This window comes from Bubalus bubalis, chromosome 6 (genome assembly GCF_019923935.1).
Source record: "Bubalus bubalis isolate 160015118507 breed Murrah chromosome 6, NDDB_SH_1, whole genome shotgun sequence".
Lineage (NCBI taxonomy): Eukaryota > Metazoa > Chordata > Mammalia > Artiodactyla > Bovidae > Bubalus > Bubalus bubalis.
In genome coordinates this window covers 59,308,943-59,323,115 of record NC_059162.1, presented here as the reverse complement: position 1 = coordinate 59,323,115, position 14,173 = coordinate 59,308,943, and the positions used below count along the sequence as shown (strand labels likewise).

The 14,173-nt window shown below is 38.6% G+C and overlaps 1 protein-coding gene across 1 annotated transcript in view; it reads left to right on the top strand.

The window, feature by feature from the left end:
* The window catches only part of SPATA1 (spermatogenesis associated 1), a 54,959-nt gene that overhangs the window by 39,908 nt on the left and 878 nt on the right, over positions 1-14,173 (top strand). The window contains 4 exon segments of the mRNA XM_025288382.2: positions 46-157; positions 1,052-1,177; positions 8,919-9,097; positions 12,200-12,298. Coding sequence (XP_025144167.1) covers positions 46-157; positions 1,052-1,177; positions 8,919-9,097; positions 12,200-12,298 — 516 coding nt within the window.

Sequence of the window (14,173 nt, the reverse complement as noted above, 5' to 3'; positions counted from 1 at the left end):
TGTGTCACCCTACCAGATCTTACTGATTTTCATGTTTGCTTACAGCTAGGTAAAACAGAGTACATCCCCCTACCAGATCTTATTGATTTTCCTTCACTTCCTTGTCAACCTGCTCTTTCTCCAGGAATAACTGATATACCTTTATCACAGATTGAGAGTAAGTATGATGATATTATAAGTACAGATGATTCTATGAGGTAAAGTTAAATAATGTTAATGAGGAGTTAATTTTTTAATGTGTACAGTTTTAGTTTGGAAAGATAAAGTTTTGGAGATGAAGGGGTAGTGATGCTTGCAAAATATTATGAATGCACACAGTGCCATTAAACTGTACATTTGGATATGATTAAAATGGTAAATTATATATATTTTACCACAAAAAGTTAAATTATTTTAAAGTATATGATTGTTATGTTGATTACTGCATATGTGTGTCACTAGTATTATTTCTACTTTTTAAAAAATATATTCTAAAATATACATTTTTCTATGTAAGATTTAAGTACAATAACTTTGGACCCAAGATAAATTTACTTAAAGAATTAAATCAAGAGATATAACTACACAAGCTTTACCTAGTTTCTATGTGAAGTTGCTCAGTCGTGTCCGACTCTTTGCAACCCCATGGACTGTAGCCTACCAGGCTTCTCCATCCATGGGATTTTTCAGGCAAGAGTACTGGAGTGGGTTGCATTTCCTTCTCCAGGGGATCTTCCCGACCCAGAGATCGAACCCAGGTCTCCTGCATTGTAGGCAGACGCTTTACTCTCTGAGCCACCAGGGAAGCCTACCTAGTTTCTATACATATATATATAAATGCAAAAGAAACATACTGTATTGTTTACATATATATAAATCTCCTATAAATACTGAAATGACTCCTTAGTGTTTTCCACAGTGGCAAATCACTATACTACAGGTAGAAAAACAGAGTTTGGGGTAAATTTATACTTGCTGTTTTAAGCATTTTTTAGTTTTATATTCTATATTTTAGGACTTGACCCATCTTTTAGCTTTTAGGTATTTATGAGTATGGCTTATAATCTATTAGGGGAGAAGATTATTGAACAAATGAAACAAATAGAGGAAGAAAGAAGATATCTGGAAAGAATTAGAAAAGAACTAATGAAAAAAGCTGAAAGGCTATTGGAACAAGGCAAATTAAAGCGCTATCATGGTAAAATTTATTACATATCTTTTATCATTATAAAGGAAACTCAAGGTTTACAGAATTTCTCCCTGTAAATTCTGTGCCTGTGATTTATTTTACAGAATAAATCACAAAATGATATTTACTGTTTTACTGTTATAGTTTAAATAGTACACTATTGATCTAGATTCACTATAGGAAAGATGAAATCATTGTTTGACTATTTTATACACTAAATGCAACATGTTTTTTATTAAAACTCAATTATTTTTTATTTTAATTTATTTTTTTTATTGAAGGATAACTGCTTTACCGAACTTCATTGTTTTCTGTCAGATCTCAACATGAATCAGCCATGCTGCTAAGTCACTTCAGTCGTGTCCGACTCTGTGCGACCCCATAGACGGCAGCCCAACGGGCTCCCCGGTTCCTGGGATTCTCCAGGCAAGAACACTGGAGTGGGTTGCCATTTCCTTCTCTAATGCATGAAAGTGAAAAGTGAAAGTGAAGTCGCTCAGCCGTGTCCGACTCTTAGCGACCCCATGGACTGCAGCCCACCAGGCTCTTCCATCCATGGGATTTTCCAGGCAAAGGTGTACATATATCACCTCCCTTTTGAACCTCCCTCACATCTCCCTCCCCATCTCCCTGCCCCATAGGTTGAGAGCCCCTACTTGAGTTTCCTGAGCCCATCCAGGAGTCCAAAGTCAAGTGGACCTTAAAAAGTATCACTCCAAACAAAGCTAGTGGAGGAGGTGATGGAATTCCAGCTGAGCTATTTCAAATCCTAAAAGATGAGGCTGTGAAAGTGCTGCACTCAATATGCCAGCACATTTGGAAAACTCAGCAGTGGCCACAGGACTGGAAAAGGTCAGTTTTCATTCCAATCCCTAAGAAAGGAAATGCCAAAGAATGCTCAAACTGCCTTACATTTGCACACATCTCACACACTAACAAAGTAATGCTGAAAATTCTCCAAGCTAAACTTCAACAGTATGTGAACCAAGAACTTCCAGATGTTCAAGCTGGATTTAGAAAAGGCAGAGAAACCAGAGATCAAATTGCCAACATCCATTAGATCATAGAAAAGGCAAGAGAGTTCCAGAAAAACATGTACTTCTGCTTCATTGACTGTGGCAAAGCCTTTGACTGTGTGGACCACAACAAACTGTGGAAAATTCTTAAAGAGATGGGAATACCACCTGACCTGCCTCCTGAGAAATCTGTGTGCAGGTCAAGAAGCAACAGTTAGAACTGTACATGGAACAATGGACTGGTTCCAGATTGGGAAAGGAGTAAGTCAAGGCTGTATATTGACACCCTGCTAATTTAACTTACACGCAGAGTATATCATGCAAAATGCCAGGCTGGATGAAGCACAAGCTGGAATCAAGATTGCAGGGAGAAATATCAATAATATTATACATGCAGATGATAACCACCCTTATGGCAGAAAGCAAAGAAGAATAAATAGTCTCTTGATGAAAGTGAAAGAGGAGAGTGAAAAAACTGGCTTAAAACTCAACATTTGGAAAACTAAGATCATGGCATCCAGTCCCATCACTTCATGGCAAATAGATGGGGAAACAATGGAAACAGTGACAGACTATTTTGGGGGGCTCCAAAATCACTGCGGATGATGACTGCGACCATGAAATTAAAAGACATTTGCTCCTTGGAAGAAAAGCTATGTCCAACCTAGACAGCATATTAAAAAGCAGAGACATTACTTTGTCAACAAAGGTCCATCTAGCCAAAGCTATGGTTTTTTCAGTAGTCATGTGCCGGGGTCCAGCCCCGGTGGATCCAGGGAATTCGAAGCGAGGATGGCGTCGGCGAGGATCAGGAAACAACTGCTTAATTAAACTTTAATTAAGGATATAAAGAGTAATAGAATAAGGATAGCTCAGTGAGGAAATTCAGTGGAGAAAAGAGGCTGAAATAAGGATAGCTCAGTGAGGAAATTCAGTGGAGAAAAGAGGCTGAATAATTCAGCCAGAAGGTGAGAGAAAGAACGACATGGGGAGACCAAGTTTTGGTGAACAAGGCCCGCACTTTATTTTCCAAAGTAGTTTTTATACCTTAAGTTATGCATAGAGGATAATGGGGAAAGGGGTAGAGTCATGCAGCAAGCCAGGCTTTCTTCCTGCAAACTTATCATATGCAAAAGCTTAGGTGATTTGCATCATCTTCTGGCCGGAGGCCTGTTAACATTTTAAGACCCTTTCTTCAGAAAACTTATTTTTCTCTAAAGGTGATTGGTCAGGAGCCACCCTCCAAAAGCATTAGATAAAGTTGCATTCCTACAGAGCAAAGGTGTGGTGGGCTATAACAAGAAAAAGAATTAACTCAAGGGTCCCAGGTTACAAACATTAAAGCTACTACTTACACCAATTATATTAATCAATACACTGCCAGGGACACAGCAGGTAAGGGATATGGAAACTTAGCAGCAAACATTGGCCCAACAAGTGAAAATCCCTTCACCAATACAATTTCTAATCAATCTTTTAACTGCTCAAAGGAATCTGTATTTAGACAGTTTAGAACATCTCATGCCTCTGACAGTTGGGAGGCTCTGAGCAATCACATGTGGCCAGAAATACCTATTCAGGCAGGCTAGAGGACTTCCAAAGGAATTTGTAAGTTGAAACACTATCACACCCAGGAACTTTATTAACTGGAGCTGTAAGTTAACTCTTTTTCAGAGAGAGGTAGTGGGGGACAGCCCCCGTAAAGTCAGAGGTGTAGGTGAGAGCACAAAGCAGAAAGTAGGCAGACTCTGGTTTTGGGGGTAGATGCTCGAGAATTTCCAGGGGGACTCCTGAGGCTCGATCCCGCCTTTGCATATGCCGAGCCTCCTTCCTCATGACCTTTGTCATGGGCGGAGTTCCTCACGCTGGCTCCCGGCAGTGATAGAATTCCAGTTGAGCTATTCTAGATCCTGAAAGATGATGCTGTGGAAAGTGCTGCACTCAATATGCAATATGCACTCAATATGCAATATGCCGGCTCCTGGCAGTCATGTATGGATGTGAGAGTTGGACTGTAAAGAAAGCTGAGCACCGAAGAATTGATGTTTTTGAACTATGGTGTTGGAGAAGATTCTTGAGAGTCCCTTGGACTGCAAAGAGATCAAACCAGTCAATGCTAAAGGAAGTCAATCCTGAACATTCATTGGAAGGACTGATGCTAAAGCTGAAGCTCCAATACTTTGGCCACCTGATGGGAAGAACTGACTCATTGGAAAAGATCCTGATGCTGGGAAAGATTGAAGGCAAGAGGAGAAGGGGACAACAGAGGATGAGATAGTTGGATGGCATCACCGATTCGATGGACATGAGTTTGAGCAAGCTCCAGGAGTCGGTGATGGACAGGGAAGCTTGGCATGCTGCAGTCCATGGGGTGGCAAACATTTGGACATGACTGAGTGACTGAACTGAACTGAAAGGCAGTTAATTCCATATATACCTTTTACCCTTTCTATCTTCTAATACAACCCAAAATGTAAGCCTCTCGAATTATTTAACATTTCTCAAATCATTATCCTATGCTTCCTCCACCCTTTCTCATTTTTTCATTTCTACAAGTTCTAACAAATCTGTTTCTAATTATTGCAAGGAAACTATTTTTCTTACCTCAATTCTCTCATTCATTCACCCATTTATTCAATTTAGCAAAGCAAACAGACACACATACCAAAAAAATTGAGCATCTAGGGGAGACTAAGGGACTCAAAGAAGGCTTCGAGAGTGATATCTAAGCTGAGATTGAATGATTAGTAGGAAATAACCAGGAACTCTGAATAAAGGAGTAGAAGGAGAAGATAAGATTTAGATGGCAGAGGGAAAAGACTGAAGGTATGGAGCCAAGAGGAGGCACACTTCAGATTCTAGTATGGTGGGTGGTGGTTTAGCCACTAAGTCATGTCTGACTCTTGTGACCTCATAAACTGTAGCCTGGCAGGCTCCGCTGTCCATGGGATTATTCCAGCAAGAATACTGGAGTGGATTGCCATTTCCTTCTCCAGGGGATCTTCCTGACCCAAGGATCAAATGGCAAATTCTTTACTGACTGAGCCACCAGGGAAACTTAGATTCCAGTACATCTACCACTTTTCCTGGAAGTCTTTCTTGATATCTTCCATTTGATTTAGGTGTTTTTCATCTGTACTCCCATGCATAGAATCTGTAATTCCTTTATCATAGCAGTTATCAGGATGTATCACTACTGCTTAACTTGATCATCATTCCTCCACTGGACCATAAACACTTTGAGGGCAGGGACAAGATTATGTTGGCTTATTACTATCTCCCCAGCCCCTAGAACAGTGACTAAGCTCAGTAGGCACTTAATAAACACTTATTTAATACATGACTGTTAAAATTAATAAATGTCAGCTTTTAAAAATAATTGAATTTTTAATGCTCTTGCACTGTCAGTGGGAATATAGATCGATACAGCCACTGTGGAAGACGATATGGAGATTCCTTTAAAAACCAGGAATAAAACCACCATATGACCTAGCAATCCCACTCCTAGGCATATGCCCTGAGGAAAAGCGGGTTGAAAAAGACACATGTATCCCATTGTTCATTGCAGCACTATTTACAATAGCTAGAACACTGAAGCAACCTTGATGCCCATCAACAGAGGAATGGATAAAGAAGTTGGGGTACATATACACAATGGAATATTACTTGGCCATAAAAAGGAACACATTTAAATCGGTTCTGACGAGGTAGATGAACCTAGCACCTATTATACAGAGTGAAATGTGTCAGAAAGAGAAAGATAAATATTATATTCTAATGCACACATATGGAATCTATAAAAAAGGTTCTGAAGAATTTATTTACAGGGCAGCAATGGAGAAACAGACATAGAGAATAGACTTATGGACATGGGGAGAGGGGAGAAGAGGGTGAGATGTATGGAAAGAGTAACATGGAAACTTATATTACCATATGTAAAATAAGTAGCCAACAGGAATTTGGGATATGGCTCTCAGTGAGTGATCACACCATCATGGTTATCTGGGCCATTAAGATCTTTTTTGTATAGTTCTTCTGTGTATTCTTGCCACCTCTTCTTAATATCTTCTGCTTCCATTAGGTCCATATTGTTTCTGTCCCTTATTGTGCCCATCTTTGTGGGCACATTTTCTTCTATTTCTTTGCATTGATCACTTAGGAAGGCTTTCTTATCTCTCCTTGCTATTCTTTGGAACTCTGCATTCAGATGGATATATCGTTCCTTTTCTCCTTTGCCTTTCCCTTCTCTTCTTTTCTCAGCTATTTCTAAGACCTCCTCAGACAACCATTTTGCCTTTCTTTTTCTTGGGAATGGTTTTAATCACTGCCTCCTGTACAGTGATAGTTCTTCAGGTGCTTTGTGTATCAGATCTAATCCCTTGAATCTCTCAGTTTACAGCAAAATTATTGCTCTAGTACTAGATCTGACTGAAGGTTACAGACAATGTCAGGAGGTATTTCTGAATGTTTTACCTCATAATATTAAAGTGTTACCCCAGAAGAGGTCGCAATGATTTGGCCATGTTATAGTGGAAAAAAAAAAGCAATTTTATCAGACAGATTTGAGCAATGAATTAGAAATAATAGGTCCAGGACCTGATACCAGAATAATCATTTACTTACACAAGTTATTTCTCCTCTTTGGGCCTCACTCTATTTATAAAATGAGAATTATCACTTAATTTCTATTTCAACAGGAATGTTTCAAGATAAAATGTATCTATCAGCCACCAAATATTTTGATTGAGCCTACTATGCACCTCAGTTCTCAGCATTGTTTTAAATACTGAGCTTACAGCAGTAAACAAGACAAACATGACCCTGCCCTCAAGGGGTTGCCTCTAATTGGAGGATACAGACAATAAACAAATAGCTGGTGGTCTCATCAGCTACTGATGAGAGCTAAAAAGTAAATTAAAAGAGTAAAGAGTGGTGGGGCAGGAGAGATGGTTTAGCTAGACTTTTCAAGGAAGGGTTCTCTGAGGAGATATCATTAAGGTTTGATTAATAAAATGATAAACATGTGAAGGAGCCTCCCTGATGGCTCAGTGGTAAAGAATCCACCTGCCAATGCAGGAGACACAGGTTTGATTCTTGGGTTGGGAAGATCTCCTGGAGAAGAAAATGGCAACCCAACCCTCTCCAGTATTCTTGCCCGGGAACTCCCATGGACAGAGGAGCATGGTGGCCTACAGTCCATGGGATCGCAAAAAGAGTTGGACATGACTTGGCAGCTAAACAACAACAAGCATGTAAAAAGATAGGGGGAAAAGAGTCCAAACAGGAGGAACAGTAAAAGTCAAGATATAGAGATAGAAATAAGCTTTCAGAATTAAGGACCTGAACCAAGACCAGTGCGGCTGGAGTGTGATCAGTAAGAAAGAATGTAGAGGGAGAAAATCAAAAGGTCAGCAAGGAACAGATAGGCCAGTTCCAGAAGTTGGATTTTGTTACAAGTAATATGGGAAGACATCAGAGGATTTTTAACCTTTGGATTTAGGTGATTTTTAAAGTATTTTAAAGATGTTTTCAGAGAAGGCAATGGCAACCTACTCCAGTACTCTTGCCTGGAAAATCCCATGGAAGGAGGAGCCTGGATGGCTGCAGTCCATGGGGTCGCTAAGAGTCGGGCATGACTGAGTGACTTCACTTTCACTTTTCACTTTCATGCATTGGAGAAGGAAATGGCAACCCACGCCAGTGTTCTTGCCTGGAGAATCCCAGGGACAGAGAAGCCTGGTGGGCTGCCGTCTATGGGGTCGCACAGAGTCGGACACAACTGAAGCGACTTAGCAGCAGCAGCAGCAGCAAAGATGTTTTAGAAAGATGGAATAGCCTGTAGAGGGGCAAGAATGGAAGCAGAGAGGCCATTAGAAAGATAATACATCTTTCAAATGATGATAGCCGATTGCCTAGGAATGCAGCGCTGAAGAGGGGAGAATGTAGGAGATGCACAAAGGATTTTGGGAGTGGTACCAGTAGAACTTGCTGTGGGGTTAGATATAGGGCTGAGATAAATTGTTAAAATCTTGAGTTAAAGTTCCATGTAGTTTTTTATTTTTAATTAAATCACCTTATAATATAGAATTTTAAGGTGTTTTCATGATAATCTTAAAAAAGGAAATATAAACATATTCTGGTATACTAGCATGCAGTTTGTGTTCCAATTAAGTTTATATCTTGAATCTCATTAGTGTCAAAGCGACTCCTTAAACTGACAGAGTTTAATTTCTAATTTTCTCAACCAGAAGTCATGTTTAAGAAATTCTGCCCTACAGAAGTTTGGGGATATATTGGGAATAATTTTGATAAATGATGAATTAGAATCAACTGATTTCACAAAACAAGTCATTTTCAGGCTGAAAAATAAGGAAAATCTGAAAATATATATTTTGTCTTTTTGTTTTATATTTTTAATTATATAAATACTGAATTCAAATCAGATTATGGATAAAACTAATCAAAATAAAAGTATACATATTTTGTTATAGGTAGTATTTTGAAGAAAGATTTTCTAAAAAAAGTACAAGCATGAAGAACTTGATTTTGATCCTTGGATTTAAGAGTATTTTATATTTGTAGGCCTTTTGATTCAATAAACATTTTTCTCTTAACTCTAATTTCTTCAGCATATGAGAGAGGAATGATTTGAATTAACTCCAGGGTCCTTTCCAGATTGAAAAGTTTAATCAAACTATAACATTTGTGTTTTGTTGTTGTTGTTGTTTTTTAAGCCTGTAGTGGTTGGAAAAAAAAGTGCTTTGAAACAAAGAAAGTTACAGCATCATTGGAGGAAGTTTTAACAAAACTTCGAGAAGATTTGGAACTTTACTATAAAAAATTGCTCATGCAACTTGAAGCCAGGGAGATCAAGATGAGACCAAAGAATCTTGCAAACATCACAGACTCCAAGGTACTATTAAATATGTTCACATTCTGTTGTGTGTGCCTGCTAAGTCACTTCAGTCATGCTTGACTCTTTGCAACCCTATGGACTGTAGCCTGCCAGGCTCCTCTGTCCGTGGGGATTCTCCAGGCAAGAATACTGGAGTGGATGGCCATTCCCTTCTCCTGGGGGTCTTCCCAACCCAGGGATCGAACCCAGGTCTCCTGCATTGCAGGCAGATTCTAAACTGTCTGAGCCTCCAGGAAAGCCCCTGTGCTGTATATTACATCCCTAGAACGTGTAGATCTTACATCTACAAGTTTGTAACTTTTGACCACTGTCACCCATTTCTCCCATCCCGCACCTCCTGCTTCCACCAACCACCAATCTACTCTGTTTCTATGAGTAAAAGTTTACCATTTTAGGTCAATTTAATGTAAAATCCAAATAGTTTTAAATAAAGTTTTCTCCATATTAGCTGATACTTTTTTTAAGCATCACTGAAACTTTTTATCTTACTGTTTTCTCAAGTTGAATATATGATAATGTCCTTTTCATGAAAGCAGCTTAAATTCTTTCTTTCCAGACAGTTACACCTCACAAAGAATAGCAAGGAGAGATAAGAAAGCCTTCCTCAGTGATCAGTGCAAAGAAACAAGAGGAAAACAATAGAATGCGAAAGACTAGGGATCTCTTCAAGAAAATTAGAGATACCAAGGGAATAATTCATGCAAAGATGGGTACAATAAAGGACAGAAATAGTATGGACCCAACAGAAGCAGAATATATTAAGAAGAGGTGGCAAGAATACACAGAAGAACTATACAAAAAAGATCTTAATGACCAAGATAATCACAATGGTGTGATCATTCACCTAGAGCCAGACATCCTGGAGTGAGAAGTCAAGTGGGCCTTAAGAAGCATCACTACAAACAAAGCTAGTGGAGGAGGTGATGGAATTCCAGCTGAGCTATTTCAAATCCTAAAAGATGATGCTGTGAAAGTGCTGCACTCAATATGCCAGCAAATTTGGAAAACTCAGCAGTGACCACAGGACTGGAAAAGGTCAGTTTTCATTCCAATCCCAAAGAAAGGCAATGCCAAAGAATGCTCAAACTACTGCACAGTTGCACTCATCTCACACACTAGCAAAGTAATGGTCAAAATTCTCCAAGCTAGGCTTCAACAGTATGTGAACTGAGAATTTCCAGAAAATCCAGTTTGAAAATCCAGTTCAAGCTGGATTTAGAAAAGGCAGAGGAACCAGAGATCAAATTGCCAACACCCACTGGATCAGAGAAAAAGCAAGAGAGTTCCAGAAAAACATCTACTTCTGCTTTATTGACTATGGCAAAGACTTTGACTGTGGATCACAACAAAGTGGAAATTTCTTAAAGAGAAGGGAATACCAGACCACCTTACCTGCCTCCTGAGAAATCTGTATGTAGGTCAAGAAGCAAGTTAGAACCAAACAAAGCACTGGTTCCAAATTGGGAAAGGGGTACATCAAGGCTGTATACGGTCACCCCACTTATTTAACTTATATGCAGATGACATGCAAAATGCCGGGCTGGATGAAGCACAAGCTGGAATCAAGATTGCTGGGAGAAATATCAATAACCTCAGATATGCAGATGATACCTCCCTTATGGGAGAAAGCAAAGAGGAACTAAAGAGCCTTTTGATGAAGGTGAAAAAGGAGAGTGAAAAAGCTGGCTTAAAACTCAACATTCAGAAAACTAAGTTCATGGCATCTAGTCCCATCACTTCATGGTAAATAGATGGGGAAACAATGGAAACAGTGACAGCCTTTATTTTCTTGGGCTCCAAAATCACTGCAGACTGTGACTGCAGCCATGAAATTAAAAAACATGTACTCCTTGGAAGAAAAGCTATGACAAACATATAGAGCATATTTAAAAGCAGAGAGATTACTTTGCCAACAAAGGTCTGTATAATCAGAGATATGGTTTTCCTCTCGTAGCTCAGTTGGTAAAGAATCTACCTGCGACCCAGGAGACCTGGGTTTGATTCCTGTGTCAGGAAGATCCCCTGTGGAAGGAAATGGCAACCCACTCCAGTATTCTTGCCTGGAGAATCCCATGGACAGAGAAGCCTGGCAGGTGACATTCCATGGGGTTGCAAGATTTGGACATGACTTAGTGACTAAACCATCTCATGGTTTTTCCAGTAGTCATGTATGGATGTGAGAGTTGGACCATGGAGAAGGCTGAGCGCCGAAGAATTGATGCTTCTGAACTGTCATGTTGGTGAAGATTCTTGAGAGTCCCTTGGACTGAAAGGAGATCAAACCAGTCCATCCTAAAGGAAATCAATCCTGAATATTCATTGGAAGGACCGATGATGAAGCTGAAGCTCCAATGCTTTGGCCACCTGATGGGAAGAACCAACTCATTGGAAAAGACCCTTATGCTGAGAAAGATTGACAGCAGGAGAAGAGGACGACAAGGACTAGATGGTTGAATGGCATCACCGACTTAACAGACATGAGTTTGAGCAAGCTCCAGGAGATGGTGAAGGACAGGGAAGCCTGGCATGCCACAGCCCATGGGGTCATAAAGAATCAGACACAACTAACAACTGAACAATGAACAATAGCAACTCACAAACTTTTCTGAACAAAAGTAACCTTTACTTAACTAAAATAGGTTTTCTCATATTAACAGATTTTCTTATAAAATACAATATTTCATTATTAAATATTTTAATGTGATTCTATTATGATTCCACTGATAAACCATTATGCCAATTTCTGAAGTCTTGCTAAGTATCTTAAACCTAGTATATTCATCTTATAGTAATAGTTGTTGGATTCTATGGTGCTAATTTAATGGTAAATTTTACAAATACCTATTTATTTTTATAATACATGAAAATGGTAGTAGAACATAAAGGAAAGTGGTCCCTAAAGCATAAGAAATTAACAACTCAATAATTTAAGCAACTCAATAATTTACTGCAAAGCAACAAGCTTATTTTATGGAATAGGTTATTTTCATGATATGCTCTTTTGATATTTGATCTTTTTGTGTTTATATTGACAAAGAATTAGAAATTTAAAAGGTAGATGTTATACTAAACAAAGACATCTTTATATGTCCCATACAGAATTACCTTATCATCCAGATCACTGAAGTACAACATGCTATTGATCAACTTAAGAGAAAACTGGATACTGACAAAATGAAACTCATAATAGAAATTAAGGTACTTTGAATTTCCCCTAATAAGATTATAACATTTATCTTGAAATAAACTACTTTGGTGTTTTAACTTTGCTTGTCAATAGTGTAAAGGCAGTAAGAACTGTCTTAAAATTTTTACCTTAACAAAAAAGCATGAGTGAAAAAAGTACAAGAATAATAATGAAATCCTGTGAAAAGATTCCTAACAAGGCCAAAGCAAAACTTAGTAAAATTTCACTAAGAAATAAAGTAAAAGAACCTTGTGAATCAGTATCCCATCCATCCATTGTGTGCTCAGTCCTATCCTACTGTTTGTGATCCCATGACTGTAGCTCGCCAGGCTCCTCTGTCCATGAGATTTTCCAGGCAAGGATACTGGAGTGGGTTGCCATTTCCTTCTCCAGCGGATCTTCATGACCCAAGGATCAGACCCATGTCTCCTGTCATAACCAGGAGACACTGCAGGCAGATTCTTTATCTCTTGAGCCATCAGGGAAGCCCATGAATCAGTACAGAGTTTCCATAAAATATTTTTAAAGAAGTAATTTTCATACATTAGTGTCATTCATACCTAAGTCAGACAAACCACTGAGCTCTCTGAGCTCCTGTTTAATTTTAATATTTTCTCCTCTCTTGGGTAATTATCTCATTTACTCTGGTTATTTTAATAGATATATATACAATGTTATATGAGTGCTCCCTTTATCAGAAATAGCTTTATGACAGAGAATAATGACCCCTATCGAGAATTAGCACTGTCCAATACAACTTTCTATGGTGGTGGAAATGTTTAAGACCTGCACTATCTGATAAGGTAGCCACTAGCCACATAAGGATGTTGAACACTTGATATATAGATTGTTGTGTGACTGAGGAATTGAATTTTAGATTTAATTTTAGTTACTTTCAGGTTAAACAGTTACATGTGGCAAGTGGCTACTCTATTGGACAGCACTGTTCTAGATTCTTTTCAATAGCAGCATTCTCCAGACTAAACTCTGGCTCAGCACTGAGAAGCTTAAAACTACAGGAAAGGAAAAAGGTAAAGGACAATTTTAAACCAAAAAAAAGGAGTTATTTGACATTTTTATACAGTATACACTCAAAAAAAAAAATAGCTCATTCAGTGAATGAAAACTCCTGTGTATTCAGAAAAAGGAGAGAAATCAAGAGTAAAACTTGTCCACTTAAGGATAGTTGGATGGGTAGAAGACCCACCAAGGCCTTCAATTACAACTTCCTCATGCCCTTTTCTTCTGGAAAGCATACACATTAGTTCTTACCACTTTTTGTATATTTTAGCCTTATAAATATTACATATAAATGGTTTGAACCCAAATTAGAATTATAGTGAAAAAACAGGAAAGACATGTAAAAAACAGAACCATGTTTTCAGCTTACAGGCTGCAGGTGAAAAAAAATCCTACATTAACCATAGGACCTAACTGTCACATAGCAGACATTATAAGATTAAGAATTTATGTATCTACATATAAGATACAGATATAAGGAGCAGAAAACCTATTTTGACTGTTGCAATCATATTCAAATAATATAGCACAATCTGCTTCTCAAAGTTCCATGTTATATCACCTGGAGATGCTGTTAAAACTAGCAGGATCTGATTCAATAGATCTCTGGGGGAAGCCTGAAAATCTTCAGCACCAACAGACTCCCAGGTGATGCTGATGCTGCTGGTCCACACACAATACTCAGAATGGCAAGTTCTGGTAGCAGATGGTCTAAGTTTGAATTCTGGCTGTGCCACTTTCTGGTTTTATACCTTAGCAATTTACTTTACTTCTAGGCATTTCAGTTTTCTTAGCTGTAAAATGAGGAGAAATAACAGTATCTGCTTCAATTAAATTTCTGGAAGAATCTAAGGGGTTAATGTACT